The sequence below is a fragment of the Oncorhynchus mykiss genome, chromosome 2, assembly GCF_057628025.1.
Source record: "Oncorhynchus mykiss isolate SJ-2025 chromosome 2, ASM5762802v1, whole genome shotgun sequence".
Classification (NCBI taxonomy): Eukaryota; Metazoa; Chordata; class Actinopteri; order Salmoniformes; family Salmonidae; genus Oncorhynchus; species Oncorhynchus mykiss.
The window spans coordinates 76,567,810-76,588,423 of NC_143023.1; the positions used below are offsets into that span (position 1 = coordinate 76,567,810).

At 41.0% G+C, this 20,614-nt stretch overlaps 2 protein-coding genes across 3 annotated transcripts in view; one reads left to right on the plus strand and one right to left on the minus strand.

Annotated features, from left to right (window-relative positions):
- mapk8ip2 (mitogen-activated protein kinase 8 interacting protein 2) overlaps nucleotides 1–20,614 on the plus strand; it is a 145,028-nt gene that overhangs the window by 36,118 nt on the left and 88,296 nt on the right. The gene's annotated exons all lie outside the window — the stretch shown is intronic.
- On the minus strand, nucleotides 14,341–19,703 carry LOC110496614 (gastricsin). Its single transcript, XM_021572613.3, has 9 exons — nucleotides 19,619–19,703; nucleotides 19,297–19,438; nucleotides 18,873–18,990; nucleotides 18,515–18,633; nucleotides 18,144–18,343; nucleotides 15,833–15,949; nucleotides 15,542–15,689; nucleotides 15,282–15,380; nucleotides 14,341–15,086 (listed from the first exon to the last, which is right to left on the minus strand). Exons 1-9 carry the CDS (start codon nucleotides 19,672–19,674, stop codon nucleotides 14,934–14,936), a joined length of 1,152 nt encoding a protein of 383 aa, XP_021428288.2. The 5' UTR covers nucleotides 19,675–19,703; the 3' UTR covers nucleotides 14,341–14,933.

Here is a 20,614-nt window from a genome sequence, read left to right on the forward strand (position 1 = left end):
ATGAAATCCAATGTTATTGGTCACGTATACATATTTAGCAGATGTTATTGTGGGTGTAGAGAAACACGTGTTCCTAGCTCCAACAGTGGAGAAGTATCTAACATATCACAACATTACAAACTAATCTAAAAGTAAAATAATGTCATTAAGAAATATATAAATATTAGATTGAAAGACTGAAATACAATAGAATTTAATACAGTATATACATATGAGATGAGCAAATCAAATAAAATTTTATTGGTCACATACACATGGTTAGCAGATGTTAATTTAAGTGTAGCGAAATGATTGTGCTTCTAATTTCGACCATGCGGTAATATCTAACAAGTAATCTAACAATTTCACAACAACAAGGAATGAATAAGAATATGTACACAATAATATATGGATGAGCGATGGCTGAACAGCATAGGCATGATGCATTTGATTGTATAGAGTACAGTATATAGATGAGTAATGTAGGGTATGTAAACATTATATAAAGTAGCATTGTTTAAAGTGAATAGTGATACATTTATTACATCCAATTTTTAATTATTAAAGTGGCTAGAGATTTGAGTCAGTATGTTGGCAGCAGCCACTTAATGTTAGTGATGGCTGTTTAACAGTCGGATGGCCTTGAGATAGAAGCTGTTTTTCAGTCTCTCGGTTCCAGCTTTGATTCACCTGTACTGACCACACCTTCTGTATGATAGAGGGGTGAACATGCCGTGGCTCGGGTGGTTGTTGTCTTTGATCTTTTTGGCTTTGCTGTGACATCGGCTGCTGTAGGTGTCCTGGAGGGCAGGTTGTTTGCCCCCGGTGGTGATGCATTGTGCAGACCACTCCACCCTCTGGAGAGCCCTGAGGTTCACGGGCGGTGCAGTTGCCATAGCATGCGGTGATACAGCCTAACAGGATGCTCTCAATTGTGCATCTGTAAAAGTTTGTGAGGGTTTTAGGGGTCAAGACAAATTTATTCAGCCTCCAGAGGTTGAGGAGGCACTGTTGCACCTTCACCACACTGTGTGTGGGTGGACCATTTCCACCTTCTCCACTGCTGTCCCATTGATGAGGATAGGGGCATGCTCACTCTGCTGTTCCATGATGTCCACGATCTCAGCTCCTTTATTTTGTTACGTTGAAGTAGAGGTTATTTTCCTGGCACCACTCCACCATGGCTCTCACCTCCTCCCTGTAGGCTGTCTCGTCATTGTTGATAATCAGGCCTACTACTGCTGTGTCATCTGGAAACTTGATGATTGAGTTGGAGGAGAGTGTGGCGCCACAGTCATTGATTAACAGGGAGTACAGTAGGTGGCTGAGCATGCACCCATGTAGGGTCCCTGTGTTGAGGATCAGCGAAGTGGAGGTGTTGTTTCCTGCCTTCACCACCTGGGGACGGCCCGTCCTGAAGTCCAGGACCTAGTTGCACAGGGCGGGGTTCAGACCCAGGGCCCCGAGCTTAATGATAAGCTTGGAGGGTACTATGGTGTTGAAGGCAGAGCTATAGTCAATGAACAGCATTCTTACATAGATATTCCTCTTGTCCAGATGGGATAGGTTAGTGTGCAGTGTGATGGTGATGACATCATCTGTGGATCTAGTGGGACGGTATGCAATTTGACGTGGGTCTATGGTCTATGGCGTGAGGTGATATAATCCTTAACTAGTCTCTCAAAGCACTTCATGATGACAGAAGTGAGTGCTAAAAGGCTATAGTCATTTAATTCAGTTACCTTTGCTTTCTTGTGTACAGGAACAGTGGTGGACGTCTTGAAGCAAGTGGGGACTTCAGACTGGGTTAGGGAGAGATTGAATATGTCCGTTAACATTCCAGCCAGCTGATCTGTGCATGCTCTGAGGACACGGCTAGGGATGCCTTTCTGGGTCGCAGCTTAGCGAGAGTTAAAACGCTTAAATGTCTTACTCACGTCGGCCACAGTGAAGCAGAGCCCACTGTCCTCGGTAGTGGGCCACGTCGGTGGCACTGTGTTATCCTCAAAGCGGGCGAAGAAGGTGTTTAGCTTTTCCGGATGCAAGACGTCGGTGTCTGTAATATGGCTTGTTTTCCCTTTGTAGTCCGTGATTGTCTGTAGACCCTGCCACATGTCTCGTGTCTGAGCCGTTGAATTGCAACTCCACTTTGTCTCTTTACTGTTGGTAGAACTTTGGCAGCGTTTTACTCAGTTTTGTCTTGATAAAATCCCCAGCTACAATAAATGCGGTCTCAGGATATGTGGTTTCCAGTTTGCATAAAGTCCAGTGTATCTTTTTGAGGGCCGTCGTGGTATCGGCTTGAGGGGGAATATACACGGCTGTGACTATAACCGAAGAGAATTCACTTGGGAGGTAATATGGTCGGCGTTTGATTGTGAGGTATTTTAGGTCAGGTGAACAAAAGGTCTTGAGTATATGTATGTTATCACAATCACACCATGAGTAGTTAATCATGAAACATACACCTCCGCCTTTCTTCTTCCTGGAGAGTTCTTTATTCCTGTCTCCGCAATGTACTGAGAAGCCAGCTGGCTGTATGGATGGGGAGTATATCCCGAAAGAGCCATGTTTCCGTGAAACAGAGTATGTTACAATCCCTGATGTCTCTCTGTAAGGAGATCCTTGTCCTGAGCTCGTCTACTTTATTATCCAGAGACTGAATATTAGCAAGTAATAAACTCGGAAGCGGTGGATGGTGTTCACGCCTCCTGAGTAGGACTAAAAGTCCACTCTGAATACTTTTTCTCCGCTGGTGGTGTTTTGGAGCAGCCTCAAACAGCTCAAGTGAGCAAAGAGAAACGACAGTCAATCATTACTTTAAGACATGAAGGTCAGTCAATCCAAAACATTTGACGTTTCTTCAAGTGAAGTCGCAATAACCATCAAGCACCTAGCGCTGCTCAACAGCCATCAAGAACACAGAGATGCTGCTACCTACATACAGACTCTAATCATTGGCCACTTTAATAAATGGATCACTAGTCACTTTCAATAATGCCACTTACATATCTTTACATATCTTACATTTCTCATTTCATATGTGTATATACTATATTTTATACCGTCTATTGCATCTTGCCTATGCCGCTCTATCATCGCTCATCCATATTATTTATATATATATATATACTCCCACCCTCCACTCCCTCTAAACCACCCACCCAAAAACAGACGCAAACTGTAATAGAAAAAAAAAAATCAATGGATAAAAAAGTTCAATAAAAATTCTTAGCAGCACATATGGCCACTAGAACAGACATTACTGCTTAGCAAACTATACAAGTTACACTAAGTAAAAGACAGGCTCTCCACATATTGTATTAATGGGAACCAGGTTAAATCAAACTTTTGTCGGGACCCATGCACAGTTTACTTAACCTTCTCCAGAGGCAGAGATGACATCACCTCCTTTACCCACTGCATAAAGGAGGGCGGCTTTGCAGACTTCCAGTCTACCATGCTTGATGCGTGGTAGCATTCTGGTCAAAGGGAAGTCCCCCAAAAATGTCAGTGACCGGGTTGGGGCTAACAGTTGTATTACACATATATGAGAATACCTCAAAAATGGGGTCCCAGGGGCCACTCAAAGATTGGCATGACCAAAACACGTGTTCCACAGTCGCTGGACATCTCAAACACTTGCTTCTACACCTGCATTGCTTGCTGTTTGGGGTTTTAGGCTGGGTTTCTGTACAGCACTTTGAGATATCAGCTGATGTACGAAGGGCTATATAAATACATTTGATTTGATTTGACTTGGGGTCAACATTGGGGTATATTTTCGTCAATCTGTGATTTGAGTAATGAAGACGGTGCAAAACCTTAAACTGAATAAACCCATGCCTTATGCAAAAGGATGATGTGTGGATACGCTCAATACTTGTGTGGATACGCTCAATGTTGCCATATATCATCGGGTAGCTCGCCACCTATGTCTTGCTCCTATGCAGATTTTGTATTTGCAAAGGAAGGGGGATTAATGTCCTGTATTATATCGTATAATCTGGAGATTGTGCCCTTCAGATACGGGTTAAGATCTAAGCACCTCTCGACTGGACACTTAGTGGGCTAGAGTGGAAATTAAAGGAAATGTTTTTTGGCAAAGCTGCGAGTTTGCAGGTATCTAATAAAGTGGCTATTGGGACTATTATGGTCAACCCTCAGAGAATCGAATGAGACAAATGTGTTAACAAATAGGTCACAAAAAAAACACCAGACCGTTGCTATGCCAGAACTGGAATGCTGTGTCAATCTGTGACGCTGGGAAGAGATGATTAGATGTTAATGGAGAGAAACCGCTTGCTTGTTTAAGGCTAAAGTGACTTCGGAATTGGGACCAGATTTTAAGGGAGTTCTTAACAATGGGTTTCAAAACATGGGTGCCAAGGTTCATGGGCATTGGGAAGCACAGGAGCGAGACAGGAGAAGTTGGAAGTCTTGACTGTAACTCCATGTTGGGCCATCCTGGTTTTCAAATGTAGAAACCCAATAAACACATTTCGATATATTTGCTGACCGATAGAAGTGTAAAAAATTAGGAAGGCCCAGCCTGCCTGTGGCTTTAGGTCTATCTAGATATACATTTCTCATTCGTGTCCAGTTGTTTGAACATTGACTTGGGCAGAAAAATGGGAATAATTTGGAAAAGTACAAAAACCTAGGTAGTATAGTCTTCTTAACATAATTATTGCGACCTGTTAATGAAATGGGAAGAGACCTTATGAAATCCTGCTTAGAGTGCTCCAGGAGTGTTTTGAAGTTATGTTTAAACAGAGCCTTAAATGAGCGTGTGACCATTATCTGCAAATAAGACCTGATGCTCCACCTTAAATGGGAAATTGGCATACCCAATTCCTTCTGCTAACTGATTAATGGGAGGAACACGCTTTTTGCTATGTTTAACTTATAACTAGAGAATGTCTCAAATTCTTGAAGCATGTCAAAGAGATAGGATATGGACTCCACATGGTTACAGATGTATACAAGAAGGTTGTCTGCATATAAGGACACCTTGTGAGTTACGTTGCCCCTTAAGTCTCTTAATCCTCTCCTCTGCCAGCAGGGCGATAGCAAGAGGCTCAATAGCCATATCAAATGGGAAAGGGGATAAACAGAAACCCTGCCTGGCCCCAGTGTGGAGAGGGAAGTACAGTTGAAGTCGGAAGTTTACATACACCTCAGCCAAATACATTTAAACTCAGTGTTTCACCATTGACAAAAAAATTCCCTGTCTTAGTTAGGATCACCACTTTATTGTAGATTGTGAAATGTCAGAATAATAGTAGAGAGAATGATGTATTTCAGCTTTTATTTATTTCATCACGTTCCCAGTGTGTCAGAAGTTTATATACACTCAATTAGTATTTGGTAGCATTGCCTTTAAATTGTTTAACTTGGGTCAAATGTTTCAGGTAGGCTTCCACAAGCTTCCCACAATAAGTTGGGTGAATTTTGGCCCATTCTTCCTGACAGAGCTGGTGTAAATGAGTCAGGTTTGTAGGCCTCCTTGTTTGCACAGGATTGTTCAGTTCTGCCCACACATTTTCTATAGGATTGAGGTCAGGGCTTTGTGATGGCCACTCCAATACATTGATATTGTTGTCCTTAAGTCATTTTGCCACAACTTTGGAAGTATGCTTAGGGTCATTGTTCATTTGGAAGACCCATTTGCGACCAAGCTCTAACTTCCTGACTGATGTCTTGAGATGTTGCTTTAATATATCCACATAATTTTCCATCCTCGTGATGCCATCTATTTTGTGTAGTGCACCAGTCCCTCCTGCAGCAAAGCACCCCCACAACATGATGCTGACACCCCCGTGCTTCACGGTTGGGATGGTGTTCTTCAGCTTGCAAGCCTCCCCCTTTTTCCACCAAACAACAATGGTCATTATGGCCAAACAGTTCTATTTTTTGTTTCATCAGACCAGAGGACATTTCTCCAAAAAGTACGATCTTTGTCCCCATGTGCAGTTGCAAACCGTAGTCTGGCTTTTTTTTATGGCAGTTTTGGAGAAGCGGCTTACTGTGGATATAGATACTTTTGTAACTGTTTCCTCCAGCATCTTCACAGGGTCCTTTGCTTTTGTTCTGGGATTGATTTGCACTTTTCGCAACAAAGTACGTTCATCTATAGGAGACAGAACGTGTCTCCTTCCTGAGTGGTATGACTGCTGCGTGGTCCCATTGTCACGCCCTGACCTTAGAGATCCTTTTTATTCTCTATTTTGGTTAGGTCAGGGTGTGACTCGTGTGGGCAATCTAGTTTTTCTATTTCTTTGTTTGGCCTGGTATGGTTCCCAATCAGAGGCAGCTGTCTATCATTGTCTCTGATTGGGGATCATACTTAGGCAGCCTTTTTCCCACCTTAGTTTGTGGGATCTTGATTTTGTATAGTTGCTGTGTAGCCTGCAGAACTTTACGTTCATTTTGTATTTGGTTGTTTTTCGGTGTTCGTTTTAATAAAAGTAAGATGTTCGCCTACCACGCTGCACCTTGGTCTCCTCATTCAAACGACGAGCATAACAGCCATGGTGTTTATACTTGCGTACTATTGTTTGTACAGATGATCGTGGTACCTTTGGGAATTTGGAAATTGCTCCCAAGGACGAACCAGACTTGTGGAGGTCTACAATAATTTTTCTGATGTCTTGGCTGATTTCTTTAGATTTTCCATTGATGTCAAGCAAAGAGGCACTGAGTTTGAAGGTAGGCCTTGAAATACATCCACAGGTACACATCCAATTGACTAAAATTATGTCAATTAGCCCATCAGAAGTTTCTAAAGCCATGACATAATTTTCTGGAATTTTCCAAGCTGCTTAAAGGCATATTCAACTTAGTGTATGTAAACGTCTGACCCAATGCAATTGTGATACAGTGAATTAGAAGTGAAATAATCTGTCTGTTAACAATTTTTGGAAAAATTACTTGTGTTATGCACAAAGTAGATTTCCTAACCGAGTTGCCAAAACACAAGGAATTTGTGGAGTGGTTGAAAAATTAGTTTTAATGACTCCAACCTAAGTGTATGTAAACTTCCGACTTCAACTGTATTTGGGCTGCAATCTGAGGTGCAGTTAACTCTAATGAATTTGTCCTCTGCAGCTGAGGTAACTCTGGGTCTTCCTTTCCTGTGGCGGTCCTCATGAGAACCAGTTTCATCAAATCAAGTTTGATATTTTTATTTATCACATACAGTTGGTTAGCAGATGTTAATGCGAGTGTAGCGAAATGCTTGTGCTTCTTATTCTGACAGTGCAGTTATATCTAACAAATAATCTAACATTTCCACAACAACTACCTAATACACACAAATCTAAAGGGATGGAATAAGAATATGTACATATGGGGGCGCTGGTGAGCAGCAACATGGGAAGATGCGTTTTCTCGGTGCTCCTATTATCCAGGGCGAACAATTTACAATTAATACTTGACCAACACCTCCCCACATGTTGATTTTGTAACATTTAATTTGGAATCGAACCCAATTTACTAATCTGTCTTTTTTCCCCAGAAAAAGTTGGCCTTTTAATCATAAAATGTTGAGACAACAACGGCCGCGGGCCACAAAAGAACAGGCCTCTGCTGAAGTCTCAGGCTCACCTGACACGGACTCTGATCCCCCGACCTAGCCATGGTAATGGCGGCTATCATTAAATCTGAACAGACTGTGCTGGCTAAGGTGTCATTGTCCACTGACCTACTCACCAATTAGCTATTCTCTTGGGCCAAAATTCTCCCAACTTATTGTGGGAAGCTTTTGGAAGGCTACCTGACACGTTTGACCCAAGTTAAACATTTTAAAGGCAATGCCAATCAAATACTAATTGAGTGTATGTAAACTTCTGACCCAATGGGAATGTGATGAAAGAAATAAAAGCTGAATTAAATAATTCTCTCTACTATTATTCTGACAGTTCACATTCTTAAAATAAAATGGTGATCCTAACTGACCTAAGACAGGGAATCTTTACTAGGATTAAATGTCAGGAATTGTGAAAAACTGAGTTTAAATGTATTTGGCTAAGGTGTATGTAAACTTCCGACTTCAACTGTAAATCCTTCACAGAGTAACAGACACATCTCAACATCAACTGTTAAGAGGAGACTGTGTGAATCAGGCCTTCATGGTCAAATTGCTGCAAAGAAACCACTACTGAAGGACACCAATAAGAAGAAGAGACATGCTTGGGCCTAGAAACATGAGCAATGGACATTAGACCGTTTGAAATGTGTCCTTTGGTGTGATAAGTCCAAATTTTGGTTCCAAACTCCGTGTCTTTGTGAGACGCAGAGTAGGTGAACGGATGATCTCCGCATGTGTGGTTCCCACCGTAAAGCGTGGAGGAGGAGGTGTGATGGTGTGGGGGTGCTTTGCTGGTGACACTCTCAGTGATTTATTTTCAATTCAAGGCACACTTAACCAGCATGGCTTCAACAGCATTCTGCAGTGATATGCCATCCCATCTGGTTTGCGCTTAGTGGGACTATCATTTATTTTTCTACAGGACAATGACCCAAAACACACCTCCAGGCGGTGTAAGGGCTATTTGAGCAAGGAGAGTGATGGAGTCTTGCATCAATCACCCACAATCACCCGACCTCAACCCAATTGAGATGGTTTGGGATGAGTTGGACCACAGAGTAAAGGGAAAGCAGCCAACATGTTCTCAGCATATGTGGGAACTCCTTCAAGACTTTTGGAAAAGCATTCCTCATGGAGCTGGTTGAGAGAATGCCAAGAGTGTGCAAAGCTGTCATCAAGGCAAAGGGTGGAGAACGAAAATTCTAAAATATATTTTTGTTATGATTCCATATTTGTTTTTTCATAGTTTTGATGTCTTCACTATTATTCTAAGTTGTAGAAAATAGTAAAAATAAAGCAACGAGTAGGTGTGTCCAAACTGGTACTGTATATGTCTACCGTGTTGGCTTGGGTTTGATTCCTGCCCACACCCCTCTGGCACAAGTAACTCAATCCCCACAATTGACTTTGTTTTGTTACACATTTCAAATATGGACAGTCTAGGATATTGTACCCCTGATCTTGATAAGAAATGACCATACCAGTCACTTTTTGATACCATAAATAGGAAACAAATAATATAATAACAGTAGGCTACACCAACATTAGTTTACATTCATACAAAGTGTCGGGAAATTGCCACAGGAGATTTGCCGTGGTAAACCAGGACAGACGATTTTGTTGAGCTGGGACACTTTTCTTTACTATGTACAACAACACTTTTCTTTACTATGTACAACAACACTTTTCTTTACTATGTACAACAACACTTTTCTTTACTATGTACAACAACACTTTTCTTCACTATGTACAACAACACTTTTCTTTACTATGTACAACACTTTTCTTTACTATGTACAACACTTTTCTTTACTATGTACAACAACACTTTTCTTTACTATGTACAACAACACTTTTCTTTACTATGTACAACAACACTTTTCTTTTCTATGTACAACAACACTTTTCTTTTCTATGTACAACAACACTTTTCTTTACTATGTACAACAACACTTTTCTTTACTATGTAGAACAACACTTTTCTTCACTATGTACAACAACACTTTTCTTTACTATGTACAACAACACTTTTCTTTACTATGTACAACAACACTTTTCTTCACTATGTACAACAACACTTTTCTTTACTATGTAGAACAACACTTTTCTTTACTATGTACAACAACACTTTTCTTTACTATGTAGAACAACACTTTTCTTTACTATGTACAACAACACTTTTCTTTACTATGTACAACAACACTTTTCTTTACTATGTACAACAACACTTTTCTTTACTATATACAACAACACTTTTCTTTACTATGTACAACAACACTTTTCTTTGTGTAAATTATCAGATAATTAGTTTTACATCATATTTGAACTTTTCCAGAAATAGCAGAAGATATTCCGTTGTATTCGAGCCATGTCCGTTCTCAACATAAACTCATGGATGGTGAATCTTTCTAATAAGTTTGGTTTTTAATCAAATTAAACGAAAAACAATGAATCTGTTTTTAAAACAGCAATGTTTCTTAAAAGGATTGGGTCAAAAACACGATATCATGAATCAAATGTCTTGTTTCTATGAGCATAAGGCAATGTGTACACATGTAGGACTAAGGGCTCTTCGACCTGAGGCATTGATGTTTTTCCTATCTATTGAACACAGTTTATTAAATAGTATACAGTAACCCTAAATAGGCCTAGTTAAACCAAACATGTAGCCAATGTGGCTTTTGTTATTGACTTTAACATGGAAATAATTGTCTACACACATTGCATTCACATTTCTTAAATGCACTGCATATTCGAGCCATGAACGATTGGACAATGCCAAACGTTAAACTCTATAATAACATTAGCCTACCATCACCATTTATATAAACTGTTAGTGACCTTGACATTTGAAAGGTAAACAAACCGGTCAATAGCCGAGGCTACCAAGGACAGCGATCAGAAAAATAATGTCCAATATAAAGAAAAAACATGAATGTCTGACTGTTTTGCTGCTCATTATATTTGAATAAGGTTAAAGGCTACTGATTAGGCTACTGATTAGGCTACTGTGTGCCTCCTCTATCAAAATCAATGCCATAACCAACTGCGTTACTGCCAAGACCAGCGACCAGTTAGTATTAAATATCATCAGTAGCACTGCTGGGAATTGGCACTTTGGCACACATTTTTAAAGACACACCTACAGTATTTCCACCCCTCCCACCTCAGCATAAGCAAGCTGATATAAGACAGGTAAGTTACTGGCACCAGGGTTACAAAATAGCAGAGCGCTGGCTTTTACATATCGAAATTGCCCAAGAGCGTGCTTGACACAAGCGCTGCCTTAACACCAGCCAAAAATAGAGTCCACAGTGTTATTACTAATGGTATGTAGAAATACAATATGATCTGATGTTTAATCAACATCAGTGAAATACTGTATACATACTGTATGTTTTAATTACACTTTATAGGTGACTTTCAGGCAGACATCACACCACAATTGTACTAGAATTCTGGATCCATCAACTAAATAAACATTTGAAAAGATGTAGCAACATGTTGATGTGTGAAAGATGAGGTAGAGAGAGAAATGATAAAGAAAGAGAGAGATGAAAGAGAGAGGAGATAAAGAGTTTACACCATTTCGCCTGTCTCAATTAAAAGTAAATATATTCGCATTGGTGTGAAGTACTTAAGTAAAAGTACTTTAAAGTACTACTTAAGTAGTCTTTTTGAAGTATCTGTACTTTACTTCACTTTTTATATTTTTGTCAGCTTTTAATTTTACTACATTACCCAAGAAAATGTACTTTTTACTCTTTACATTGTCCCTGACATCCAAAAGTTCTCGTTACATTTTTAATACTTAGCAGGACACGAAAATGGTCCCATTTACACACTTATCAAGAGAACATCTGTGGTCGTCCCTACTGCCTCTGATCTGACGGACTTACTAAATGCTTCGTTTGTAAATGATGGCTGAGTGTTGGAGTGTGCCGCTGGTTATCCGTAAATACAAAAGACACAAAAATAGTTCCGTCTGATTTTCCTAATTTAAGGAATTTGAAATGATTTAGTATTTTACTTTTGCTGTAGCTCAGTTGGTAGACCATGGCGCTTGCAACGAGAAGGTTGTGGGTTCTATTCCCATGAAGGAGCTCTATGAAATAAAGTATGAAAATGAATGACCTCATTACTGTAAATTGCTGCTAAATGACTGTAATCTCATCTTTTGATACTTAAGCATATTCTAGCAAGTACATTTACTTTTGTTTCTTAAATGTATTAAAACCAAATACAATTTCAGTAAAAGTCTAAAAGTAAGGGGTGCTGATGGCAGGGAAGGCAGGAGAGCAGAACTTGGTGTATAGCCGGAGCAGTTTAATATATAAAACTAACGGCATACCAAACAACAAACACATGGGTAAAAAACCCGTAGCGCACCAGTAACACACAGCACGAGTACTTACAAATAAACAATTCCCAACAAGGACATGGGGGAAACCGAGGGAACAGAAACAACATGTAATTGGGGAATTGAAACCAGGTTCGTCAAAACAAAAAAAATGGAACATGAAAAATGGATCGGCGATGGCTAGAAGACCGGTGATGTCGACCGCTGAACACCGCCCGAACAAGGAGAGGAACCGACTTCGGTAGAAGTCGGGACAGAAGTAGTATTTTACTGGGCGACTTAGATTAACTTGAGTCATTTTCTACTTTTACTCAAGTATGACATTTGAGTACTTCAACTGTGTATTTGTTTCAAAATGGCACTGAAAGAGTGGAGAAGTCCATTGTTTTTGGCTGTGTCATTGGAAATCCCCTAGTACTACTGCATAATAAGCACTTAGTGTTAATCAGCAATACTGATATAAGGCACAATACACTGAGATATGAACACCTGTCCAAGGTCATGAATAACAATGTGCAGGGAAATACTTCTCCAGATATTTACCAAGTTGTCTTTTTTAATGTTAGGACTTCATATTTGATGACATACCAAATTCTGTCCTGCTGGTCAGGAGGTGTGTATGTGTGTGTGTGTGTGTGTGTGAACTAGTCATGATTGTTGATTTAGCACTGATTTTGTTACTTGATTGAGCTTTAAGGTTTGTAGTTCTGCCCTGCTTTAGACAGTTATCTAGCTTCACATTTCTAGCTTCACATATCTAGCTTCACCCCAATGTATTTTCTGACTTACCCTGCTTCACAGTGGCTCTATATACATCTGTACGAGGCCCTGTCTGGACTGTCCTGTCCTCACTAGAAAACCTGCAATGCAGCATTTCCCTCTGAGCCTCACACAGTCTCTTACTAATGGAGTAGAGAGCTGAGTAGAGAGTTGAGCCTCTGTTTGAACTAATGGACCACAGATATACAGATGCTTTATAGAAACTAAGGAAACAGGATGATGAGCTCATTTAAGTACTGTTGTGTCTATAAACTGGGGACCTGAAAAAATAGAGAATAGTGCTGAACTCCTGTCTGCTTAGAGATCAATGCAATAAATGGAGAGTGTGTGAGGTCTTGTGTGTCTGGTGAATGAGGCTTCCCCAGGGTTGGAGCAATATGTGTGGACATGAGTCAGAGAGATGCTCCCCTTTTGAAGGGTGGAGGGGTCAGGTACATGAGGACTGGGGGTGAAATCACAAATTGGTGTGTGTGTCACAAACATGTGTGTACGTGTGTGTCTGCTATCTCTGCTCCTGACAATCAGTTTAAGCCTGTGTGTGTGTGTGTGTGTGTGCGTGGAAACAAACAAAAACATGCACACACACACCAGCCCCTGAAATGAAATGTTGAAGCTTTCATTAAAGTCATTTTCACAGGGAGGATACTTAGGACTTAACAGATGGTGTAACATCTGCTTCCAACTTACACCCTCAAACACGTAGATCCCCCTGAACACAGCTCACTCTCCAGATCCCAACCACCTGAATTCTAATCACCTGTTCACACACCTGTATGTCATTATCACACACTATTTAGTTCAGTTCTTCACACCCCATCACTGTGAGGTATTGTTTGTTCGTTTTGAGTCTTTCAGAGCTTTGTTTTTCCCGTGATTTTCTCCTCCCGGGTATGATAGATTTGCCTGCCTCACTAACAACGCCTTTTTTTCTATTCCCTGCCTGTACTTTAGCCTATCGGATTTCCTGTTATCAAACTATTGCCTGATCTCCCGGACTACGTTACTAGCCTATTCCCTACCTGTACTTTAGCCTATCAGATTTCCTGTTATCAAACTATTGCCTGATCTCCGGGACTACGTTACTAGCCTTTTCCCTGCCTGCACTGTTGCCCTTTTGAACCCCCTGTGTATGACCTTCTGCCTGCCCCTGGACCCAGCTACCTGCCTCCTCCTGTGTATGACCTTCTGCCTGCCCCTGGACCCAGCTACCTGCCTCCTCCTGTGTATGACCTTCTGCCTGCCCCTGGACCCAGCTACCTGCCTCCTCCTGTGTATGACCTTCTGCCTGCCCCTGGACCCAGCTACCTGCCTCCTCCTGTGGTCCTTTTCTATAAACACCTGCTGCGCCCTGCGCTTGAAACCAGCTCTCTGTCTCCCCTCGTGTTCATTACAGATGGCATATTTGACTTGATATTTAGTTATTACTGCCATTATGTAATAAATATTTCTATATGTATGATGTGTAGATGGTTGGATATATTTACAGGCTCCAATTGGGTAAAGCTGCTCTTGTTGTTTTTTGTTGCAGTTTCTGGTAACAGTCAGTGGTGAATGTGAGGTGTGATGTCAGTCTTAGTCATCATGAGCTTGATGTGTCAAATACAGTGATTCAAAACAAATACGATTATTGTGCACTTCAATAGTTTATTCAGTCTACATGGAAGCTAAACAAACACCAAATACATCCAGTCTTGAGATGATATGCATTTAAGTGTCAAATCATATTTTCATATTTCACTGTGTTTCTGTAAGTCATTTACTTTTTCACTCAGCATCATGATGCAATCAGCAACATGGCTGAACCTGTGTTCACATCCGATGTTGTCTGGGAACTAGGAGGTTGTCGTTGCAATGCCAGAGTAGAAAGGAAACAACCTTACAGCTGAACTGAATATATTAGCAGATGTCATCTAACAAAGACCACAGCTTTAACCCAATGATGTCGATGCTTGCTTTAACCACACTGGACCAAAGCCAAACTGACCCACAGTGGTTGCCATGGGTAATATGTGTATTATAATGAGCAGAGTGGTTGCCATGGGTAATATGTGTTCTAAAATAACCAGAGTGGTTGTTATGAGTGATTCAGAATAGTTTCCATTGGTGATTGATGTTCTAGAATGGCCAGAGGTGGAATAGATTCTGTGTGAGGTTTGGGGTGGTAGACTTCTAAGAACGGTCGGTGTCTGCGTTGGTTTGCGGTCATGGTCATGTTGGTCAGGTTTAGGCTACGGTGGCAAAGCCCACTTGGTTGTTTGTGCGGTCGTAGACGGAGTAGTACTGCATGAGGAATACATCTCCCAAAATCCACAGGGGCTGTCCGTTCTGGGACGGCAGGTAGGTGGGGGTGATCCCCACGGAACAGACCTGGTTGTTCTGGATAGAGAGAAGAACATGCATGTTGAGTGCAATACACACACACACACACAGGCAGGCAGATAACCTCACATGCAGAAGGCATATGGACCAGCTTGAGCCATCTAAAATGGCCTTTATTATCCTAACATCAGTGATAGATGGTAACACATGGACAGACACACACAAACACACACACACGACACACTAACTTACCTGCTGAATGTATGCAGATGGCGGCAGGGGGAAGTTGACTCCATTGATGGTGAAGGTGAGAGTAGGCAGGCTGTTGATCTGGTTACAGTTCACTGTGTACTGCATCAACAAACAATTCACAGACATGAGTGACACAAAACATCCCTGTACTGGTTTACTCTGGTCTGCACTGGTTTCCCCAACCTCTACTTTCTGGATTACACTGGTTTATGGTGTCAGTTAGTACTGGTCTGTTATGGTTTATAATGGTTTCCTGCTACCTGTCCATACTGGTCCTGCTGGGCTCCAATGGACTGCATCAGCGTTCCCATGATCTGGCTGGGTGCAGTCAGCATGGAGGTGCCTGTATCCACGATGGCCTGGCAGCCCTGCCCACACCACCCTGTCTCCTGACCGTTGATCTGGAACCTGGAGATGTACAAGGGTTAGTGTTAGACAGACAGACATTGACAGCGGCCTTAGACATTTTTCATCCTAGCTTTTCCAGTCTCTTGGTGGTTCTGATGTCAGTGTATGGTTAAGTATGTTTGGTTGGTGTGGTTGATCCTGACCCTTGGATGCCGATCTGCCAGTATGTCTGGGAGGTGACGGGAGTCCAGAAGATCTGACCCTGATACTTGGTGTTGTCCACTCCTCCGAACGACAGCTCACTGCCCTGCTGGCCGTCGCTGCACAGAAAAAGAGTTTTAAGTCATCTAACAGTTTTACAAATAAAGTATGCGTTTGGCAGGAAGATTTTTTCCTCAAAAATATTGTGCCTTATATCAGTGATATAGTTTCTGGAGCAGGAATAATGAATACAACATTGATTATGTACATCATTAAGTAAGTACATTTTTAAAGTATATTTCCTGGTCACCTAGTAAGCGAACACATTGGCTTGCAGAAGGTTCTGTGATATCTGTGTGTATTTTATAATTAAATCCGGTAGTAGTACATTATATGTGTGGTAAGTAAGTAGTGGTAGGGGTACAGATGTCGGATCTTAACTTGTTCACTTTTTTGTCACTGCTCATTTTTCTGCAGCATCAGGAAACAGGGTCCCTGTAAAAAGAGCAATTGTCTTTCTGTCCATGCCGGGGCAGTCGATCAGGGCTTGCTATTGAAATATCAAAATCCTCTCGCTCGCTGAAACGTTAGGTCTGGGTCAAATTACTGCAACATTCAAATGTACAAACATGTATCTGAAATGCAGTCATATACATAAACAACTGTCGTTTGATATAGCGTATTAACAGAAGATCGATATTGGTCTCCACTAGGCTATGAGAAGTTTCAAGTGTGTCCTAAGTTCAAAATTGAGTTAAATCGTGGGGTGAAGTGGGTTAGGGCTTCTGCCTTCAGCGAGCACGTATAACCCTACCATTCCAGGCCATACCTTTCTGGCACAAATATCTCAAATCCCCCCCAATTTACTAGATTTATTTACACATTTTAAAAATGGCCAGTCTAAGGATATTTAACCCCCGATGTTAATTATAAATGACCATATCAGACTCTTTTGGATACATGTCAGTGATATACATTAAAATTGTAACTAAGGGCTACACCAACAGGTAAATTCCCACAGTGGATACTTTATTTCTATTGTATGGAATGCTTATCAAATTGATAAATCACCTGTAGTCTGTTCAAAAAGTACTCTGTTGTTCGGGTGACAATACCAACCAGAGGGTGAACATATCTTGAAACACTTTGGTCGCAAGCAGGACTAAGGTAACACTGACATGGTCCTTTAGGGAGTGGTAATAAATGAAGTGTGAAAAGCTCTACTGTTTGTTCCCTGGCTGAGATGATGAGCTGATTTGGGCCATCATCTGATTGACAGATGTAGGCCTACAGTAGAACGATAAACCTTCCTCCAGGGTGGACGCTTGTCCGTGTTTTATAGTTCGGCTATGTATTATTTGTGATTATAGTTCTAGTCCTTGGTGTGAATTGGAAGCCTGTACTGTGTGCCTTTTAATATTTCATTTCTTAAAGCTGTCAATATGTTTATACATTTGAGCCTATCGAAGATGATTTTGTTGATTCATTTTACTTCTTGAACACATTTAAATAAATGCAATTAACTTGTTGGTCTAATGTCGTCTCAGGCTGGTCACTAGATCACTCAGCACTGGATGCAAACTCATGAGGTTCGGAGTGAGCTGCTTATGGCAGATCACAATGTTCTAGCGAGCATTAAGAATATTCTGAATACTGATGATACATAGGCCCTTCATTTTGTTTTATTTTGTTTTAAGCCTTCCCCAAACCATAGCCCTAAACTTAACTGAATTAATTCCTGAACTGTTAACCTTTGAGTTGTTTCTGTTTTAATCATGTAACCACGCGAAATGAATGTGTCAAAAATAGACATTGATCCATGAGTCAAAGGGCAGTGGGCCGAATTTGAACCCATGCCGACTCTGACATGTATGTACCGGGGTCAGTGGCTGTAACCGCTGGATCACACAGGATTTGAGGAAAACAGTGATTAATTCTGCCTATTGCTTTCCTTCAACATATATAATAAAACAGTTAATGTAAAACAACATATTTTCCCTAACGAAAATACATCTACCCCCTAAGAATATGGCCGGTTATTGTAATCCACGTAAGAGTGAACACGAGACGCCGTAGCCTACATAAGGTAGAATGTAGGTATGGTACTGCTTTGTGTACAAACACGCTTCCAGCTGCCCACTGGAACAGTTCTAAATCATTCTTCAGATATTCAAATCCTCCTTCTGCAGGATTATTTTCCTCTTGCTGCGAAAGGGATCCAATTAAGATCTGACATCTGTAGTGGTATATGTGTGGTAAGTAGTGGTATATGTGTGGTAGATATGTGGTATATGTAATGGTAGGAGTACTGACCTGGTCAGGTAGAATGCAAATATGTTAGCCTGTAGAAGGTTCTGAGACATCATGTTGTCCATGACGGGAGTCTCTTGTCCGGCTGAGATGGAAGGGTAGGACAGGCCAAGGATACCATCAAACTGGGCCACAACAAAATTCTGACCTGGCTCGTCAGTACTCAGACCAATCTCCTGGTTGTTGATGACAATACCTCCGACCTAAAGAGGTGACAAACAACACACTCACTCAGCATCATGGAAACACTGGTTTTATTAGAATGGAAGTACATGTACATGGCTGTATCTGTTGTGGCTTTTTATTGCATGTAGTGAAGAAAAACTGTGGTAGAAGTAGTTAAGTATTTGTAAGGTTGTTATGGTGGGACTCACGTTGACGGTGTCATATCCGAAGACTCCACTGAGACTGCCAGCTCCGTAGGGCAGGTAGAAAGTTTGCCCATTAGCTGAGTAGGTGGACGACTGCTGGGGGTTGAACTTTGTGTGGGTGTCTGCAGGAGGAAGGGACACAAACAACTTAAAGAGGAAATATACTGTCTACAATGTATTTATCTGGGAAGTGTGTAGAAGTGATATTGGACTTAAATATCTCTGATAGTAGTAGAAGTACTGTTGTAGTAGTAAAAGTAGTAGTACAGTTAGTAACATTTAATGTTGAGGAAGTAGTAGGTCATTGATACACATAGTAGATAGTTGTAATATTGTCATGAAGCTATCCAGCTGTACTCACTGCAGGCCTGAGTGTTGCAGAGTACAGAGTCAACCCACAGGTTGGCAGAGCCAGTGTCAAACAACACCTGGAAGGACTGGGGGGGAGTACCGATGGTGATGGCTCCATAGTAGGTGGTCTGGAAAACACAACAGGGAAAGTACAGTTGACAAAAGATAGAGGTGCTGCTAATACATTCATACAACAACACATCAGATCTAGAGTGGTTGGCGTGGTTTAGACTCTACTTCATGGAGTTAGATGTTATCTTGACATGGTTGTTATCTAGTTAGACCTACAATTCACATTTTCTACGTTAGCCTACATCATAGAATTTCATTCTGGAATATGAAAATAGACTAGTGTGGACATAGACAGATATAGACAGGACATTGAGTAACATTCTAGATAGACCATAAGCTTGTGTATTATAGCATGTACGTACGTCGGCGTAGTTGTTGATGTACATGGTGGCGGAGCCAGCGAACTCGTCAGGAAAGTATTTGAGAGCGGGGTCTTGGTAGGGCAGGTGTTCTCCGTTCTCCATCATTCTCTCACGGATTGACTTATGCTTCACCAGAGGGATCCTAGGGTAACAAGAACATAGATACACTCAGATATGAAGTCGAACTCTGCAAATAGGTAGAGAGAGCGACAAGGCGTTATCATTGACTATGAGAGATGAGAAAAGAAAATTGTGTTTTAGGGAGAATTTAGGGAAAAAGAGCAACTGGATGGAGTGAAAAATAAATCAAGTGAGTACTAACCTGTGGATTCCCTCAGCGAGCACAGCACATACCAGCACAATAACCAGACACTTCATGGTCACTCCTGAAATCACAACTAGTGGTGGATACACCTTAGCTTGGGTCAGGACTGATCTTATATACTGTACCAAACACACATATGTGCACACATGAATGCAAGCGGGTGTGATATGGGTACGCGTGAGTGTGTGTTCACATCCCTTATCAGACTTAAGGAGGTGACTATCAGCTTCTTTTTCCCCTGACTCCACATTCTCTATTCAGTGTGCAGGCAAGCCCCTACTCCCCTGTACCGATAGCAGCGCTAACCAAACATTACTATTCGTTTACTGAACCTTAAGGGAGATAACCAGATTAGATAAGATACAGGGCTCTATTTTAACAAACCGAAGGTAATGGTAAATCTTTTTGCTTACGGTAGCGCTATAGGTTCAGTGCTGTCAAAGTGTTTTTGTTATTTTCAACCACAATTATGAGAAATCTCCAGACACAAACATTGGTGGTAGATTGGCCTTTACTGAAGAGCTCAGTGACTTGAAATGAAAATGAAATCCAATGTTATTGGTCACGTATACATATTTAGCAGATGTTATTGTGGGTGTAGAGAAACACGTGTTCCTAGCTCCAACAGTGGAGAAGTATCTAACATATCACAACATTACAAACTAATCTAAAAGTAAAATAATGTCATTAAGAAATATATAAATATTAGATTGATCAATGTCGGATTAGCATTGTCTAAAATTATTATTGATTTTTTTCCCACCTTTATTTAACGAGGTAGGCCAGTTGAGAACAAGTTCTCATTTACAACTGCGACCTGGCCAAGATAAAGCAAAGCAGTGCGACACAAATAACAACACAGAGTTACACATGGAGTAAAACAAACATACAGTCAATAATACAGAAAAAAAGTCTTAACTATAAAGTACAATAGAATTGAATACAGTATGAGATGAGTAAAGCAGTATTTAAGAGTTATTTAAACGACTAGTG